Consider the following 19,069-nt stretch of genomic DNA (forward strand, 5'->3'; position numbering starts at 1 on the left):
TTCCCCTTCCTTCTCTGGACCTGTGACCTACGCTGAGGCTTGACCCTGCCCCCATTTCCCTTCACACGCGCATGCACGCACCCCCCCCCCCCCAGCATGAACGCCCCCGGCTCGTCTGTGGCTTCAGCGGCGGCCTCTTGAGAGCTAGGCCTCCTCTTCCCTAGGAAGGCCTCAGGGCTCAGGCCAGGCAAGGGTGCCAGGCCCCAGTCTCTGTCCATTCACTTCGCGGGGAGCAGAAACCGTTCATGCGCCCCTCCCGCCACATCCCGGCATTTCAATCCTCCAGGAAAAATGGAAGCTTCTGCAATGCAAGGCCCGACTTGTTGATGTAAAATCTTATTCTATATTCCACCCAGGTTTATACGAGTGAATTATGCAAATCTTTGATAGAAAAATATTCCTCCGCACATCCTTGAGAGTGTAAAACCTTAGTCAATAATTCATACTCGCGTGTCTCTGACTGCAGGCTTTTTCTTCATTATAACTTGCACCTCGTTATCTGTGTTCCACATTTTATTGTATATTGGTGTGATGCCGTGCATTGTAAAATTTATCTGCTTCATTATATGATGAGCCGAGACTGGGGATTGTGCTGAGATGCTGGTGCAGGGGCCAGGGGCCAGAGCTGCCTCAGGATCCAGTCCCACATGACAGAAGGCAGAGGAGGTAGCTGGCTGCATGGTGACTTCGGGGAATGCCAGAAACCACCCTTCATCCCCCAAACCTGTTCCAGATGTCCCCTCGCCCACTGCCTGGCGTCTCAGGTCACACTATTACAGCTCCATGCCTCCCTTCCTTTCTCCAAAGGCTTATTTGTCCTTAGAAGTCAGAGGACCCTAGAGAGTTTGCTGGGAAGAATGTTGTCTGAGTAGGTGTTTAAAACTGGAGGTGAGGGAATTCCCTGGCGGTCCAGTGGTTAGGACTCTGAGCTCTCACTGCAGGGGGGCCCAGGTTCAATCCCTGGTCAGGGAACTAAGATCCCGCAAGCCAAGCAGGCAGCCAAAAACAAAACAAAACAAAACTGGAGGGGAGAAAAATCCTGAGGATGCTAGGAGGGAAAGAAAGGGGCATCCACAGAAGTGGAGCAGGGATGCGGTGCCCCAGAGGGGAGCCTTCGGGGTGGGGGTGTGTAAAGAGAGAGAAGACAGAGCATCCTCTTGTCCCATGGCCCAAGCAGGCCAGTGAGGGGGGTCTGTTGAGCTGGCTCTCTACTCTGCAGAACCCAGTGTGAGCAGGGGTCCTTCCCGCAATGCAGGGGTGGGAAATGCTGTCTGATTCTTGCAGTCAACCACAGTGCCCCCTAATGTGTGTACTCCAGCATGGCTCATGGGCACTCCTCTGGAGACGAGAGCCCTGGGGACCTGTACTCTAAGAGGCAAGGTTTCCCAGGAAAGTGGTGAGGAAATGGCGAGGACAAGGACAGTCCTCCAGCTGCATCAGATCTCTTATCTCTCTGGGATCTGCCCTGCACATCGCTGCCTCTGAGCCTTTGCTCCAGCAGTTTCCACCGCTTAGGGTACCCTTTCTCCCCGTGTGTATCCTGCCACGTCAGATGGTAAGCACTTCTAGCCCAGTGCTTAGCAATCTTTCCTGGAACTGCTATTGTGTTGTCTGTTCTCACCACTGCAGCGAAGCTCCCCGAGATTGGGTTTGTCCTGCTCACTGTTGGTTCCAGAACCCAGCATAAGGTCTGGCACCTAGTAGGTGCTCCATCAATGCTCGTTGAACGGCTGGGTGATGCCTTCCCCGACACTCCTCCGCCAAAATTAATTTCTCCTGATACCTCCTTGAAAAACTCATCAGATTTTCCTTATTTTCATGTTGCTCGCACAGGTGCCTACCTCCCCCTCCCCTTCCCCCTTCCTCCCAGGAGGCAAGGACCCCGTCTCCCCCAAGCCTGGCACCATGCCGTGTAATGGTATAGGTGCTGGATGCATGTTTGTTGAACTGATGGGGGGAAAAGGGGACAGGATGTCACTGGCCCCTGAGACCATCTTTCCCTCTGCCCCACACTCCTCCTGCTGCCCATGGTGCTCAGGCCTGGAGGAGGGTCAGGATTGAGATGCCTCTTGTGAGGGCAGTGGGCGGGCTCTCCTGATGGCCAGCCAGGGCCTTGGTTGTTTCACGACCATTTTCTCAGGTCATTGGTTGGGGGACGGGGGATGGGGGAACCTATTAGTGGGCTTGAAGGTTCTTAACTACGGTGCTGCTAGCCAGGGTTTTCTGTTGCATTTTGTTTGGAAGAACAGGAGAGTTTCTCAGCTGTCTGGGAGGGCCCTGCTGCCTAGAAGCAGGGGGTAAACCAGCTGACCGCTGTGGAGAGAGCTCGAGCCACGGACACAAAGCAGAGGCACCAGGCGTGTACCCCAGGGTCCACAGACCTCCCCGCCAAAGGTGCATGGATCCAATTCAAGGGGTCCATGAATTTGGGCTGGGGTAAAATGGCATCTTCTTTTTCACTAACTTCTAACTGAAATTTTGTACTTCTTCCATTTTGAACGTAAGCAACAAACCACGGCAGTAGCAGCACCTGTGACTGTGACCAATAGGTATTTTCATATCACAGCCCTGGCAGATATCTCAAAATATCATTTGTGCTCATCACTATTACAAAATTGTTCTAATACAATCCAGCACTAGATCTTATTCATAAAGAGGAATACAGAACATATATTATGTGATATACTGTATCAAATGTTTGCTTTTGAATGTTCATACTAGTATAACCATACTTCAGCATATCTGGTTTCCTTTGTCATTTTATGTATATTATGCTTTTTAAAAGATTCTGAAAAGGGGTCCACGGAATATCAGAACCCCTGGTGAAGAGAGAGGCTGCCCCGGTCGTGGGTGGGCTGGGGAGAAAGGGACAGGCAGTGGGGTTTTCTGTACCCTCCCCCAACCGTTACTAGACCCTCTCCCTGGGGCTGCGGTGCTCTGTGGGGAGGGACAGCGGGGGGCGGGGCCTCGGCGCTGGGCACATGCTCTCCCCGGGCTGGTCTCCCCACCCCCCTCACTGGGACCTCCTGCGCCTCCTCCCCTCCCCAGTCCCGGCCATGATCACATCCCACCCCAACACCACCATCGCCATCAAGGGCCACGCCAAGGAGCTCAACTGCACGGCGCGGGGAGAGCGGCCCATCATCATCCGCTGGGAGAAGGGGGACACGGTCATCGACCCCGACCGGGTCATGCGGTATGCCATCGCCACCAAGGACAACGGCGACGAAGTTGTCTCCACGCTGAAGGTGAGCACCCACGCCCCAGCCTCAGAAAGTGGGGAGCCCACAGCTATTGCATCTGTATCCAAAGGAGGTGAATGGGGAGTCTGGGAGCCCCTCCTCCACCCCAAAAAGTACCTCTCCTTTTCCCTCCTTCATCCACCAACCTCTGCCTTAGAACCTCACTCTATCCCCTTTCTGACAACTGCTCACCTTTAAATGTGTGGAATCCCCAGACCCTGCTTCCCTCCAGGACCCCTCAGCCCTTCCCTCCCCCCAGGACACCCTCAACCCTCTCCCTCCCTCCTGGACCCTCTCAGCCCCTCCGTCTATCCTGGATCCCCCCCTCGGCCCCTCCCTCTATCCTGGACCCCCTCAGCCCCTCCCTCCCTCCTGGACCCCCTCAGCCCCTCCTTCTTTTGGAACTCCTCAGCTGGCCTCCCTGCAGGGACTCTTCCACACTTCCATCCTTTGAACTTTCTGGAAAGAGGAGCCCTTGACAAACCCCTGGTGGGTCCCCCTCCCAGAAGAAGGTGGCCTTGCTGATCCCTGACTAGATGGGCCCCCTTCAGCAGACCAGCTCTAAAAGACTCTCCCCATTCCTCCCTCTCTCCCTGCTGCCGCCCTCTGTCCCTGCTGGCCACCTCCCAGCTCAAGCCTGCTGACCGTGGGGACTCTGTGTTCTTCAGCTGCCATGCCATCAACTCGTACGGGGAGGACCGGGGCTTGATCCAACTCACGGTGCAAGGTACCTCACCTGCCCCACGCCCCCAGCCCCTTCCCCTGGGACCCCAGCGCTCACTGCCAACTCCCCTCAAGAACAGGGACACCGCCCACATCTAGTGGAGGCTGACGGGAAACAGCTCTGAGGAAAAGCTCCATCCACCCTCCCTCCTGCCCAGAGTGGGGTGATGGGGTCTTTCCAGGCACACTGCATACAGCGAGGTTTGCAATGGCTGCTCCCAGAAGCAGGGGGCCTGGATTTGTGGGCGCAGACCCTGCAGGAGGTGTGGGAAGGGAAAGTCAAGCTGGGAAAAGTTGGGAGCTCTGCATGGGGGAAAGTAGGCTGTCAGCTCCGAGGAAAGGGGCTAAGGAAGAGAGGGGAGCAGAGCAGGAACCGAGCAGGCCCCCCTCTACCTCTGAGCCCTGCTGCCGGGCACCCTTCACCCCCTCCTGCCTTGCCTGAACTCCAGGGCTCAGGGCCCTTGGGTGGATCACAGGTGACACGGATCCTGCAGAGCAGATCCCTGGTCCTCTGTAGGGGTCGGCAGGAGGCCAAGCTCTCTGCTGCCATCCTCACTTCTGCCCCCTTCCCCTGCCACCCCCCAGAACCCCCTGACCCCCCAGAGCTGGAGATCCGGGAGGTGAAGGCCCGGAGCATGAACCTGCGCTGGACCCAGCGATTTGACGGGAACAGCATCATCACGGGCTTTGACATTGAATACAAGAACAAATCAGGTGGGTGAGGGCTGGGCCTGCCGCGACCCCTTGCACCATGTGCCGGGGCGGTGCCCCTCTGTGGGACAGCCCCTGGGTGTCAGGGCTGCCCATCTGAGGCAGACACACAAGCCCCTGTGTCTTCCAAAGGGAGGAACATTGGTCAGGTTAGGAACCCTGGGGGCAAACGGAGGGACCCTCAGTTGATGGGGAGGGGGTGTCAGCCCCTTTTTCCCAGGACTGTCCCTGGGCAGGTCCATAGGGTGGTCTGATTTAAGGCAACTTAAAGGCCCTGAGCCAGGGGGCTATGGGCTGTATCTGTGGGGTCAGAGGCATCACAGTTTCACTGGGTCATCTAGGCACTCCTGGTTTGGGATGATGGGGATGCTTGGGAGTCAGAGAGCTGGTCCTTGCCAAGAATGAGTCACTGGGGGATGGGAGTCCCTGGAAAAGCATAGATCTAAGTGTCCTCCTCCAAGAAGCCCTCCCAGATCCCTCCCTTGGGACCCTAGCTAGCTCCTGAGGCTGCCCGCCACTGTGAAGCCATGTAGAGCAGAGTGAACAATGGACCCCTAGGTCTCTGGGGAAACAAGGGACCCACAGTCATGTGGCAGGAATGGCAAGGAGGGGACAAGAGGCCTGGAAAAGAGGCCAAGCCAAAAAAGAGCAATCACGTTTGTATCTGTGTGACTGTCTCTAGAAGGTACAGGCAGCAGGGGGCTGCCCCTGAGCGGCCACCTGCGTGGCCCCAACGTAGGAGTGAGAGAACGAGAAACATGCTCCACCTTTTGGGTTCTTTCATACCTTCGGAATTCAAGACCATAAGCCCATATGAGCTTTTCAAAATAATTTTAAAATAAAACACAGAAAAAGAGTCTGGAAAACTCAAGCCGCCCCAGCCCCCTTCTCCCACCAACTCCAACTCATCTTCCAGGTCTTAGCATAGATCCAAGGTTTTGTTTCCTCAGAAGCTTTCCAGACCCTTCCTCTCTTCCTTAGCATAGCACATGGTCATTGGCCAGCTGGCTGTCCACTCCCCTAGAGTGACAGCACCTGGCATAGCATCCACGGCAAATCCTGAGCTGTATTCGCCTTTGAGAAGCCACTCTGTCCGGGGCACTGGGTTCGTCATCCTTGATACAGGTTTCGACAAGGAGGAGCCCTGCCCTCAGAAGCTTACAGTTCAGTTGGGGAGAAAAGTCAGCTCACAGCCAGCGCCCCTGGGAGGTCACTCTCAGTGCGGGAGGCGGGCCGTAGAGAGGAGGAGGGGCTGTGCCCACAGGGGTCGTCAGGGAAGCATCTCTCCGGTCCCTGTAGACGCTCCATTGAGCTGGGAGAAGATGGAAAGCTAACGGGCCTAGATTCAGGGAGACGGGAATGGCCGAGCCCCAGCAAGATGCAGTGCACTCCAGGGCGCAGCACGTCTAGCAGAGGGTTCACAGACCCAGTTCCTGGTCAATAAGACTACAGTGTGCTCTGGGCTCCAGGTTGGGGGAGGGGGGGGCTCTGGGCTGAGCTTTTACTTCCTTGGGGAAGGTCATTGAGAGCTACTAACAATGTCTGAGGTCCCAGAGAGAGAACTTGGCATGGCACCTTGAAAAGGGTCATCAGGTGTCAACAGGAAGGAGAGGTATCCAGAAGCTGAGTGAGCAGGCTGCCGCAGCCCTGCATCTGGGACAGGTGATGAGCAGTGGCCGGGCCTCAGTGGAGGCAGAGGGCACGGGGAGGAGAGGAAGCCCACTGTGTTCATCTCACACCTCGGGGCTTCCCGAGTCTGGGCACAAGCTCCCCAGGAGCCAGAAAGATGGGCCAGCATCTCCCTGCCTGGCTGATATGGCTGGCAGGGCTCTGCTCCTGTCGGGGGCGTGGAGTGGATGCCTGGGCTGTCACTCGGGCCCCTCCCCTATGGCTCCTTTTGACTGCCCCCCTGCCCTCCTCCCCCATGCTGCCCCATTGCCCACCCGGCCCCCTCCACTGACCACCCTCTAATGTGTGGAAACCTTTCCTGGGGCACTGCTCAGCAGGGCGAAGCTGAGAACATCACACATCTGGAGAGCAGTGCAGAAGGAGAGGTGGGCAGGGAAGATGCTATTTTCAGAGCTCATCCACATCTTCCCCCAACCCCCTCTGGCTCTCCTGAAAGATGAGGAATGGCCATACCCCACCCCAGAGCCAGGATGGATGGCAAGGTGGAGAGGAGGGTAATGAAAACTCAACCTCAGACTCTCCCATCCACAAGGGCTTTGCACCTGTTAAAAAAAAAAAAAAAAAAAAAAAGCAAAATAAATCACAGGATCAAGAGCACAGAGAAGCTGGCTGGTCCTTTCTCCTGTCTTTAGATGGGACTACTCCAGGCCACCCCACTCAGACGGGCATCTATCCTGGCATTTAGGAAAAGGAATCCCGTGGGAACTGCAGTGAATTACCATATTGGAGTCAGGCAGAGGCTGTGAGCACAGCACAGCTTCCTTGTCTGTGAGGGGGAAACAGTAATGCCTACCTTGTGGGATTGTTTTGAGGAATAAAGAGAAAGCATCTAGCATGGGGCTATAGTCAGCCTTTAAAAAATGTAAGTTCCTCTCCTCCTTCTAACTCAAATACTTCATGTGGCAATTTATAGTCCTGTGGGACTTGCAGGCTGAAATATGTGTCTGTCAGTCAGCAACATGTACTGAGTGCCAATAATTTTCTTGCAGAATCATGCACCAGCCATGTGGTAGGGAAAGAGAAAGAACAAGGAGACAGAGTGTTGCCCTTGGAGCTTACAATGCAGTTGGAGTGAGAATAAACACTGTGTACACACACTCGCATGCACATACATACACACACACACACGAAGGCACTTTCAGGACCATTACAAAGCACTATGCAATCACGTGTAATACACCACAAACTGAATTACATGAGAACTGTAAAAGGTATCCTAGGGAACGGATGGATGACTCAGAGGAGGGAGGGGCATGTGTGCGCATGCATGTGTATGTGTGTGTGTGTGTGTGTGTGTGTGTGTGTGTGTGTGTGTGTCTAAGTAGGTCTTCTGCCTGCAGGTGGAATAGTAGAACAAGAACAATTCTCAAAGCAGAAGACTTGGGTTGACTAAGTGTCAGGGCTGTATGATCTTTAGCAAGCAACTTAAGGTCTTTGGGCATCTCTACCTATCAGTGGAGACAATAACACATAATCCAAGGTGGCTGCAGGGATTACGTGAATGTGATGACTTATGTGCATGTGCCTAGCACAGAGCCTGACACAGAATAACCCTCCACGGGTCCCCATCCTGTGCCCCACTCTCCCTTCCCCTCTTCCTCTTGCCCCAGACCACACCCATCCCGGGTCTGGACCATCTGCCCCTGACCCCCTTCTGTGTTACAACTGTGCCTTTGCCAGGTTTTCTGCCATGTTGCTCATCATGCTAATTTTCCAAGGGAAATTACCAAGTCTGCCCTTTCTAAGCCATCCCGCTCACGCTGACTTCTCCTGGCCCCAGGCAGCAGAGTAATAATACATGAATGCTGAATGATAAATAGCACCGTCCACACAAATTTATCAGATGGCGCTGTGCAGATTTAAAAATGCAGACACCACATTTCGCCCCTGTTTTCCAAGCAAGGAGCAGGGATGGGTTCTTTGAGGATGGCCCTCCAAGCCCAGAAGGCAGCCTCGTGGTGCGCGCCATCAGCCACCATGGGGCGAGCCAGCCCGATGTGGCGTGACATTCTGTGTGAGCTGGAGTGGGGCTGTGAGAGGGTCTGGTGTTGGGAGGTGGTGAGGTGACCCAGGGAACCTTTTCTCGGTGCTGCGGAGATTGCCATGGTGGGCTCAGAGCTGTGATGCAAGGAGGAAATCAGAGATGCAGAATGGATTTGTTTCCCAAGCACAGGCAGCTAAATGCTCCAGATGTGGCTTTCGTCCGAAGTGCTCCCCCTTCTACAGTGAATGAGTCCCCTGAAACACCAAAGGCCCCAGGTCCCCTCCCAGCAAGCAGCCCACAGAGTGGAAGGCACTGACATCTCCCCAGCCACTTCCTTATTTTTTAAGAAGAATATTTTGCATCATAAACCCTTTGATGAAGAAAGGGAGAGAGAGCCCTTAATGAAATATGTTAATCTGGGTAAGCCAGGCTTATATGAAAGGGAATATTAAAAGAGACAATATTCACCAAAGCCAGCTCAGTACTCTGAGAGCTGAAAAGGAAAGGGAAGAAAATAGGGCCCCTGATTTCAGCTATTCAGGTCAGAGAGATGGCAGTGATCAAGTATGGAAAATCAGCTAGAGACCTCCAGATTTGACTCTGATGCATTAGCCTGCAGGCGCTGTGGGGAGAGAGCCATTTTGTGCCAACATCAAAGATGATTTGGGAACACAAGGGCAAATCCACCTGCAAATGACTGGCAAAAGCAGAACAAAAGGAGGCCACTCTCTGGGGCATCCCCCCCAACCTTCCTGTGATTGGCAGTTGAAGGAGGCAAGGGAGGGAAAGGCAAAGGGTATTTCTTGTGACTACAAAATGCAGAGGAACTGCAAGTCCAAAGTCCAGGACAGCAAAGTGGCTCTGATCTAAAACCAACAGTGGGTTTTAAGTGCCCAACGCGTGCCAAGTGGGCAAGATGGGCAAAGTTTTAGACATGGTTCCTGCCTTCAGGGAGCTTATCTGTGTGTAGATGGAAATAGAAGCCTCCGGTGGGAAAAGTGTATGGAGTGAGAGGAGAGCCTAGGATGGAGCCTTGAGGAACTCGAACCATTAATGGTAAGGTAAAAAAGATGCACCTGCAAAGTGAAGAGGTGACCCAAGAGAATAGGAAAAGCTAGAGAGTGTTTTAACAGGAAACCCAAGAGAAAAGTGTTTCGGGAAGGGAGAGGTCTAAGCGTTGAACACACCTGAAAGGCCAAGTGAGAAATCGGCCTTGATGACACGAGCATCACCTATACAGTGGAGATATGGTGCTGATGTCATAGGAAGGAGTGAAGAGTAAATCGTGTCCATCACTGCACCTGGCACATCACAGGTGCTTGATAAATATTAGCACCTCTTTTCTTTAGCCCCTCTGTTTTCAGACACATCATGTGGTCTCCTTCCTCTGCCGCACTCATCAAAAATGAATGCACTGACTCATGATCACTGACCCTCTCCTATAAACACAGGCAAATCGTATATGATGTGTGAGCCGGCCCCAGCTCCCAGAATGCCGCAGAGAGAAGTGAACACCTGCCTCCGCATCGCTCCCCATTTCCTCCCAAACCAAAGCAGTACCCACAGCAGTAGGAGCCTGCACATTTGCAATTCTGGCTTAACCTGCCAGCCATAGTGACTCTTGGGCAGTTGGGGTGTTTTAAAAGACAAGGAGAAAATACTGTTTTTCTGAGCATCCACTGTGTGCCATTTGTGACTTTGGCTCATGAAACCAAAGAATTAAATGCAAAACTGCAGATGGGGAGCTGGGCCTGTGCCCTTCACAGATGCCAAGCCTGTGTGGCTAAAAGTGGTGTTTTGAAAAACGTCAAGACCTCAATTAACCAGAACCTGGGGGGATGGGATAGTCTTTTCGAGTGAACCAATTCTCCTGATTTACCAGGCATTAGCTTAAAAAAAAGTCTTCCTAAAATTTGTTCTAGAAGGTGCTAACCTCCCTCCCTGATTTAGGGGTTAAACTGTACTGAATACAATTTAATCTTTTCTACTGAGAATTTTCAGGATCCTCTACTGTGGATTTAAAAGACATGGAAAATTAGACTGAATAGTCACATCAGGACGTGCCCTGGGAAGATTTTTAAGCCCCACTATCAGCTAGTTTCCTTGTGCTATGCCTTTTTGTTTCTTTTCAAAGCAAAGTGCCGATAACGTAATCTGGTTATGAATTCTGAGTTTGGAAGGTCCTAGCTGAGGCATTGCTGTGACTGCAACCCCTCCCATGTCTGTCTGGAATCCCCTGGTAGGTGCACAGCACAAATATATTGAATGAATGACTCGATTCCTCTGGAGATGCAGAGTGTTTACTGTCACAGTATCCCTGAGTGGTATTTATCCGGTATTTTTCACATTCTACACTTTCGCTAAACATTAGCCCTGGAATGGGCTGCCGGTCCCCCTGGATGAATCGGGAACATGCTTGTCCCTTTGCTGGCTTCTGACTGTAAAGACTCAGAGACCATTCTCTTGCTGGTGAGAGAGAGGGTAGGGTTTGCCTAGGGACTCTGGCACATGGTTTGCCCCCCCTGACAGCCCAAGAAACAGTCAAGACAACCACCACCACACAAATGCACAGGGAAAGGCAATACAGAAGCACACATAGGAGGAGAAAGGGGTGTAAGACTTGGCTTCCCCCTTTGCACTGGGGTCATGGGTTGAGGGGGTGTCTCACAGTTACAACAGGTCTCTGCTGTGGCCTGAGAAACCAGGAACAAGGGCACTGGCCAATCAGACCCTCAGGAATAGCAAGCAAATGGTGATCTTGGAAGGGACCATAGGAAACATCTCATCTGACCCCCATCTGAGGTTTGAGTTCACCAGGTGGCCCAGGGCAGAGAAGGGTTAAGCTCCCTGAGTTTCCAAGCCGTGCATTTGCTGCTCCCATCCTCAGGCATCCCTTGGTCACTTGAGCTTAATGGAACAGAACCCTTTGGTTCTCTGTGAAGTTGTGAAGGCTCTCTTGCTTCAGTCTCTGTGAACTAGACCTCTTCTGGGCATCTAAGTTGACGTTGGGATGTGCTGCTGCTTGAGGCTGGAGAGGGGACCTGGAGTTTGCCTGGCTGTGGTTAGAAATGGGTGTCCTCTGTCCAGATTCCTGGGACTTCAAGCAGTCCACACGCAACATCTCCCCGACCATCAACCAGGCCAACATCGTGGACTTGCACCCGGCATCCGTGTACAGCATCCGCATGTATTCCTTCAACAAGATTGGCCGCAGCGAGCCGAGCAAGGAGCTCACCATCAGCACTGAGGAGGCCGGTGAGCACCTCGCCCAGCCACCCCTGCACATGGGCTCGGGACATCTGGGGCCCACACCCCCCCGTCCACTGGCAGTGGGCTTGCAGTTAGAAGAGGAGAAGGGGGAGATTCCAAGGTGTTTGTGTCTGCCTCTGGATCATTGGAGATTATTCCGTCTGACCTTTTCCAGATGGGGTTCTCGAGGCAATGCTTTCGGGAGCTGTCCATGGTCCTGCCCCCACTCACCTGGCCGCAGCCTGTCTGGAAAGGACAGATATGCTAGATCTGCAAAGGATGGGGGTGCTAGTGCCCTGGATTATCTCCTGTGATTTTTGTCACGAAGTTTTCCTGAAAGTTTAAACAAGATTTTCCTTGCTGTATTTTCTCTTACCTGTCATAGCAAAATATAAATTAATACAAAAAAGTACATATAACATACATGTTCAGTTTTACAAATAATAATAAAGAAAAACTAGTATAACCAACACTCATTACCACTTACCAGAGGTCCTCCATATGCCCTTTCTCAGTTATAACCTCTCCCCCTGAAGTAACCAGTATCCCAACTTCCTTTCTTTCCTTTTTCATACTGTCACCACAATGTATGTACACGTAACCCATGCAGTTTAGTTTTGCCTATTTTCTAATAGAATATATGCATGAAATCATACTTCATATATTCTCTCTGTCTTCCTTGTTTTGATTGATATTCTTTTTGTGAGCTTCATGTCATCAGTACAGCTGTATCATTTGTGTGTTTTCATTCCCCCCAAGGGATATAAGCAGTTGTAGAGCTACAGTCATCAGATGGACAAACTTCTACCTTTAACCAAAAAAATGCCAAAATGTTTTCCAAAGTTTTGTACCAACTTGCTCTCGCATGATCAGTGTACAAGAGTTCCTGCCACTTCATATCTTTGTCTGAACTTTGTACTATCAAACTTTTAAAAAATGTTTGCCAGCCTGCTGGATGTGGAGTAGTATTTCATGGTCATTGTTTGCTATATTTTCAGCAAATTATGGAGAATGAAGGGGAAATTTAAACCCTATGCATTTCAGAAGGACTCAGACAAAGGTTCTCTGCTTCTGTAGATGAGCTTTTCCTTTCTCCCCAGCAGTCCTCCAGCTCAAGGATGGGAGTAAGAACATAGGACTCTTTTCTTCTAAGACTTGACTCATAATGTTGTTTCTCCCCACCACCCCCCAGCTCCTGATGGGCCCCCCATGGATGTAACCTTGCAGCCAGTGACCTCACAGAGCATCCAAGTGACCTGGAAGGTAAGTAAATTCAAAGGCAATTTCCTCTGAAATACCTCCTTTCTTCCGCTCGCAATCTACAAATGAAACCCCAACAGACTAGCTAGTCTCTGGTCTCTTACAGTGCCCAACCCTGTTTATTGCTAAATCCATGAGGTTGGAGGGGTGGAAAGAGAGGAGGATAAAGGGGCTGGTTCCCTCACCAATCCCCACTCCCTTCTCCACCCTGACTCTCTTATGGAGGCCCATGCCTGGGGTGGGATGAAGAATTTGTCAGTGCCAAGGAGGGAAGATGGTTCTTCCACCATGCTGGTCTGTCCTACACACCCCGCATGTTGTAATAAGTCTGGAGTTAGAATTGATTATGTGTAAATTTCAAAGGGGCCCTGTGGATTATGGGAGATGAAACGACAGAGTCTCACCCTCATCTTGGCCCTGTGACTAGAGCTGGGAGGTAGGGTGAAGCCACCCCCTATATTCTCATGGTAAAGCATTGAACAGGGAGCTTGGTCTTTTCAGGTCTTGATTTCCTCCTCTATAAAATCAGGATTAAAAAATAACTGCCCTCCCCAGCTCTGGGGGAGGGGAGCTGCAGAGAAAACAAACCAGTAGGCGCTGCAGCCGTTTCTAAGGGGAAGAAACTTGTAAATCTAGAGGGTATCTGAAGACTGTCACTGAGGGGAAGTCTTCGAGGCAATTCCACAGCTGGGCAGAGAAACAGGTCAGAATAACCTTGAGCAGGACCAAGCAATGCTTTCCTGGGTAACTCTGGCCTCACTGCCACATCCCTGCCATGGGCACAGAAGGGCTGCGCATCCTTGATGGCTTCCTGTTGCACCGCATTTTCCAGTGTTTGAGTATTTTCTTGCACTAATTTATCTGACGCTCTATTCCTGTGGAGTGGACAGAGGAGGTATTTTTATCCCCATCCATCAGAGGAGGCCACGGTATAGAGATGCAAGGTGACTTCCATGGTCATTCAAGTCGTGACAGGTGCAGAACTTCAGTGCACATAGTCTAGAGCCCCTGCCCAGTCTCCTCACCAGAGCCCACTGCATGGAGGTCAGGAACAGAGCTTTCTGAGTCCCATCCATGTTCTTCTTCTTGGATCTCTCCCATCTCAACAGTGGGGCTTGGGGGGGACTGCCTCATCTACATCTGGGGTCAAAGTCCAAGGTCATCTTCTGACTTGAACTCCTGGTGGGAAAAGTCCAGGTGCTTTAGTCCTCCTTCTGGGCCCTTCAAAAAGGTAGACTCAAGAATAGGAGATTCAGAAGGGCCTAGTAATATTTTTCCTAAAAAGACTACATGCCTGGGCATGTACACACACACGACACACACGGACATACACATACACACTCACATACACACACACAAGGCAGCAGAGCCTGGTTCCTTCCCTACCCAGAGAAATGACCAGGATAAAGGTGGGACAGAGGCTGGGCAGTTGGTCCTCCCCGGGTACCAGCCCTCCTAGCAGATACCTCCAGAGCCATGGTTCCCTCCAGGTTCAGATCTAGGTGCCAGGGCTTCTCTCAGAAACTGGGGGTAAAGCCTGGAGTCTAGTCCCCAAGTCTTGTCTGCATCCTGACTCTGTACCCATTTCCTAAGAATACTCCAAGGAAGCCTGGAGGTGGGGGCAGGGCTGAAGAAGTATGTAAACCACTGTGACATTTGGCTACAAAGCTCCGACCTGGAGGTTGATAAAAATTTAGAATCAGATTTATTTCTCCAAAGTCTCATAATGAAAAATAAAATTGATTAGAAAGTTAGAACTTCAGAGTGAACGAGCCCATCAATAAATTTGGGGCTGACTTCTCAGGGGATTTTTTTTTTAACACCAAGAAACAGATTAATGAAAAATAAAGATTCACTTGAAAGATAAGTCACTTCATTTTAAGACTCTTTCCACGAGATGGCTCACCACTGCTTTATGACATAAATTTGCAATCAGCCCTATTGATTTCTTAATGCTTCAGAGAAATATTGTTAAGATTGATTTAAATCCTGAGTGTGCCTGTTTGGGGGGAGGTGGGGCCATATGGGGAGAGAGGAGAGAGAGTGAGGGAGGGAAGAAGGGAGGGAGGGAACATGTGTCAAGATTTATAAAAATATGTGAATATCTATATGTATGTAGCAGGGTATGCCTGAATGCCTATCCAAGGCCTCTGCCAGTATATTTTGATGTGAATGAAGGTGACGTGGTACTGTGTATATCACACATATACAGGTGTATATCATGGTGTAGGCGGCTCTGTGTATGTAGGCATATGTGTCATTGTGTACTGATGTATATATCAGTGTGTTTCAATACAGACATGGGTATGTAATAGGAGAGTATATGTCAGTGCGAAAACAAGGGCACCTTGCAGATATATTTGTGTCTATAATAGATGTCTGTCTGAATGTGTGAGTGTGTAGATATGAACCCAAATTCAGAAATTTGCCCCCTTACAAACTAGCAAACAGGACTGCCCAAGTACAGAGAGAAACATTATTCAGGCATTAACAAAAAGTCAAGTCCATTAAATACACGCACACCTAGTTAATGAGTTCAAAACAATTATGTTAAATTAAAAACTTCATTTTATTGCATTAACAGTGAGCTTAAAAATGCAGTTCATTTAAAACATTCATTGAATTTTAAAAAACGGGCTGTTTTACTAACTTAATTGTTTCTGATCACACTGTTTTTTAGTACAATAAAAGGTGGGCTTTTAATTTAACTGCATTGTCTTTAAAACCCTGATTCAAGCTGTTTTTATATGCACTGGGGTGTGTGCTCTCTCTCAGTATATAGATGGGCAGGCCCCCTCATTAAAGGAGCCAGTTTCTATTTGTGGGTCTAAATGTTTCTGGCCATGGGTAGGTGTGGATTGGGATGTTTGCTTTGATGGGTCTGGATGTGAAGGGATATATTGGGATCCAGTGTGTGTGTGTGTGTGTGTGTGTGTGTGTGTGTGTGTGTGTGTGTGATCATATATGAGAATGTCTGTGTTGGTGAGTGTTTACCTGTTGATGTGTTCTCTCTCAGAACACCTATGTGCATGGCTGGTTGTGTATTGGGGTTCAAGCTGGGGGTGAGAGTATGTTTTCCACCCTCCAGGCTGATGCCAGTGGAGTTTTCTCCCTTTGCCTGGCCAGCTGGGATTAGCCCTTCATTCCAGCCGGCCCAGGCAGAGCTCCAAAGTGCTCCCTTGTCACCGGTCTGTCCTCGCCCATCTCTGTCCCTCCATCCAGGAGCTGGCTTCAGGCCTCAGCTCTCAACACACCCCAGCCGTTGGCCAGGATGTCAAGGGCAATCCAGCTCCAAGAGGAGCTGGGCCTACATCAAAGTCAAGGACTCTTTTTTTTTTAACTTGTGGTAAAATACACATAGCATTGTACTTACATAAGACTGAACATTTTAACCATGTTCACGTGTTAGAAGTCAGTGGCGTTAAGTACATTTACAATGTTGAGTAACCGTCACCACTTCCATCTCCAGAATTTTTTCATGATCCCAAACAGAAACTCTGTGCCCATTAAACACTAACTCCCCACCCAGCCATCCTCAGCCCCTGGTAACCTCTATTTTACTTTCTGTGTCTCTAAATTTGCGTATTCTAGGTACCTCAGAGAAGCATCATACAATATTTGTCCTTTTGTGTCTGGCTTATTTCACGTAACATATTTTCAAGGTTCATCTGTGCTGTAGCATATATCAGAATTGCATTCTTTTTTAAGGCTGAACAATATTCCATTGCATGTATAGACCACATTCTGTTTATCCATTCATTTATCTGTGCACACTTGGGTTGCTGCCACCTTTTGGCTGTTGTGAAGAATGCAGCTATGCATATGGGTGTAGAAATACCTCTTCAAATCCCTACGTTCAATTCTTCTGTGTATATACTCAGAAGCGGAATTGCTGGATCATAGGGTAATTCTATGTTTAACTTTTCGAGGAACTGCCAAACCGCTTTCCACAGCGGCTGCACCATTTTACATTCCCACCAGCAATGCACAGGGGTTCCAATTTCTCCACATCCTCACCAACAGTTGTGATTTTTTGTGTGTGTGTGTGATTTTTCATTTTTTGATAATAGCCATTCTAATGGGTGTGAAGTGGTATCTTGGGACTCTCTCTTTTTATTCAAACTAATTACCCACCTCCCTCTCCATCTGGTTACGTTTTGTCTGCTGTTGCATTTCTCCCGGGCCCCTGAGCCCATACCAAATGATATCCCTATTCATTCATTTATTCACCCATACCAAATGATATCCCTATTCATTCATTCATTCACCCATTCATTTATTCAATAAATATGTATTGAAGGCCTATTACATGCCAGGCACCATTCTAGACACTGAGAACAAAATAGACAACACTCCTCATCCCCACGGCACTTACATCCCAATGGGGACAGATAGTCAAAGACATAAGTAAACTATATAGAATGTCAGATGACACTACTGCCATGGAGAGAAATAAAACCAGGAAGAAATGTAAGGAGCACTAGACAGAAGACAGGGAGCAATCTTACACGAAGAGCTTAAGGAAGGCCTCATTAAGAAGGCGGCATTTCAGCAAGGACACCACAATGTTGAGGAGGCGAGCCGTGTAGATATCCAAGGAAAGACTGTTCCCTTGGATGGAAATGTGCCTGGTGTGAACAACAAAGAGGTGTGTGCAGGAGCATAGGAAGCATGGGGGAGGGGAGACGGGTCCAAGAGGCATGGGGGTGGGGTCATATCACGTAGAGTTTTGTAGCCATTGTAAGGACTTTGGCCTTGACTCTGGGTGAGATGGGAGCCTTTGAAGGCTTGGAAGTAAGGGAGTTGCATGATCTGACTTTGGTTTTAAGAGCATCCTCTCAGGGCTTCCCTGGTGGCGCACTGGTTAAGAATCCGCCTGCCAATGCAGGGGACACAGGTTCGAGCCCTGGTCCGGGAAGATCCTACATGCCGTGGAGCAACTAAGCCCATGTGCCACAACTACTGAGCCTGCGCTCTGGAGCCCGCGAGCCACAAGTACTGAGCCCGCGCACCTAGAGCCCTGCTCCGCAACAAGAGAAGCCACCGCATTGAGAAGCCCGCGCACCGCAACGAAGAGTAACCCCCACTCGCCGCAACTAGAGAAAGCCCACGCGCAGCAACGAAGACCCAATGCAGCCAAAAATAAATAATAAATAAATAAATTTATTTTTTAAAAAAAGAGCATCCTCTAAGAATGTCACTGTGTCTGTCTCCTCCCCACCCCACCCCATACTCACAGGCACCCAAGAAGGAGCTGCAGAACGGCGTCATCCGGGGCTACCAGATCGGCTACAGAGAGAACAGCCCTGGCAGCAATGGGCAGTACAGCATCGTGGAGATGAAGGCCACTGGGGACAGCGAAGTCTACACCCTGGACAACCTCAAGAAGTTCGCCCAATATGGGGTGGTGGTCCAGGCCTTCAATCGGGCTGGCACGGGGCCCTCATCCAGCGAGATCAATGCCACCACTCTGGAGGATGGTGAGGGCACCAGTAGAGGGTAGCGAGTGGGTACAGATCTCAGCTGTGGGCAGAGCCAGGGCTGCCAGGGAGGGCCCGGGGCCCTTCCCTGCTCCTGAGCCCCGTCGTGGTCCTGTGATCCACACAGGCTCCCTGGATCCCTCCATCTCCTCTCACCCATTGGCTCCTTGAGGGATGCTTGGTCCATTTAGCACTCCGGGCCTCTCCATCCATTGCTGGCTCTCTATCCATTGCTTGCTAATGCTCTGCGCATCGGTCTCTCTATTGATCTATTGGCCTGTCTGAGCGCCTGTCTGTGCACCTGTCTGACTCTCCGTCCGTGCTTCTCCCTCTGCCTTTTTCTTCTTCCTCATTCTGGCCCCTCACCCATCTTTGTCCCCAAGCTCTTTCCTCTGCACTCTGGGTCCTGTTTCTCCTCCCTTACATCCTCCAGGTTGGAAAAAGGGCAGGAGCCACGTTACCTTTGTACTTCTGGGCTGGAATCTGTCCACCATCTGTTTTAGGGACCTGAGATGAGACTGTGGAGTTACGATATCCCAAGGTCCATGGACAGAGGATTTAGGGCCCGATTTTTAAAACTGAATTCTTTGAGGACTGGAGAGCACTCCAAGTCTGATGAGTGAATTAAGGGGCCCGGTTTCTTGGGGGAGAGGGTTAGAAGGCAGCAGGAGCCTGCCTGCTCTCCAAGCACAGAGAAGACCCAGCTGGTACCTGAGCCTGTGCCAGGAAGG

General features: G+C 50.6%; 1 protein-coding gene across 1 annotated transcript in view; it reads left to right on the forward strand.

The window, feature by feature from the left end:
* DSCAML1 (DS cell adhesion molecule like 1) overlaps nt 1–19,069 on the forward strand; it is a 346,359-nt gene that overhangs the window by 293,443 nt on the left and 33,847 nt on the right. Inside the window, exons 12-17 of the mRNA XM_061203579.1 lie at nt 3,049–3,248; nt 3,873–3,969; nt 4,551–4,679; nt 11,437–11,604; nt 12,791–12,861; nt 18,098–18,338. Of these exons, the coding sequence (XP_061059562.1) occupies nt 3,049–3,248; nt 3,873–3,969; nt 4,551–4,679; nt 11,437–11,604; nt 12,791–12,861; nt 18,098–18,338 (906 nt within the window). The remainder of the gene's footprint in view (nt 1–3,048; nt 3,249–3,872; nt 3,970–4,550; nt 4,680–11,436; nt 11,605–12,790; nt 12,862–18,097; nt 18,339–19,069) is intronic.

This window comes from Eubalaena glacialis, chromosome 10 (genome assembly GCF_028564815.1).
Source record: "Eubalaena glacialis isolate mEubGla1 chromosome 10, mEubGla1.1.hap2.+ XY, whole genome shotgun sequence".
NCBI lineage: Eukaryota > Metazoa > Chordata > Mammalia > Artiodactyla > Balaenidae > Eubalaena > Eubalaena glacialis.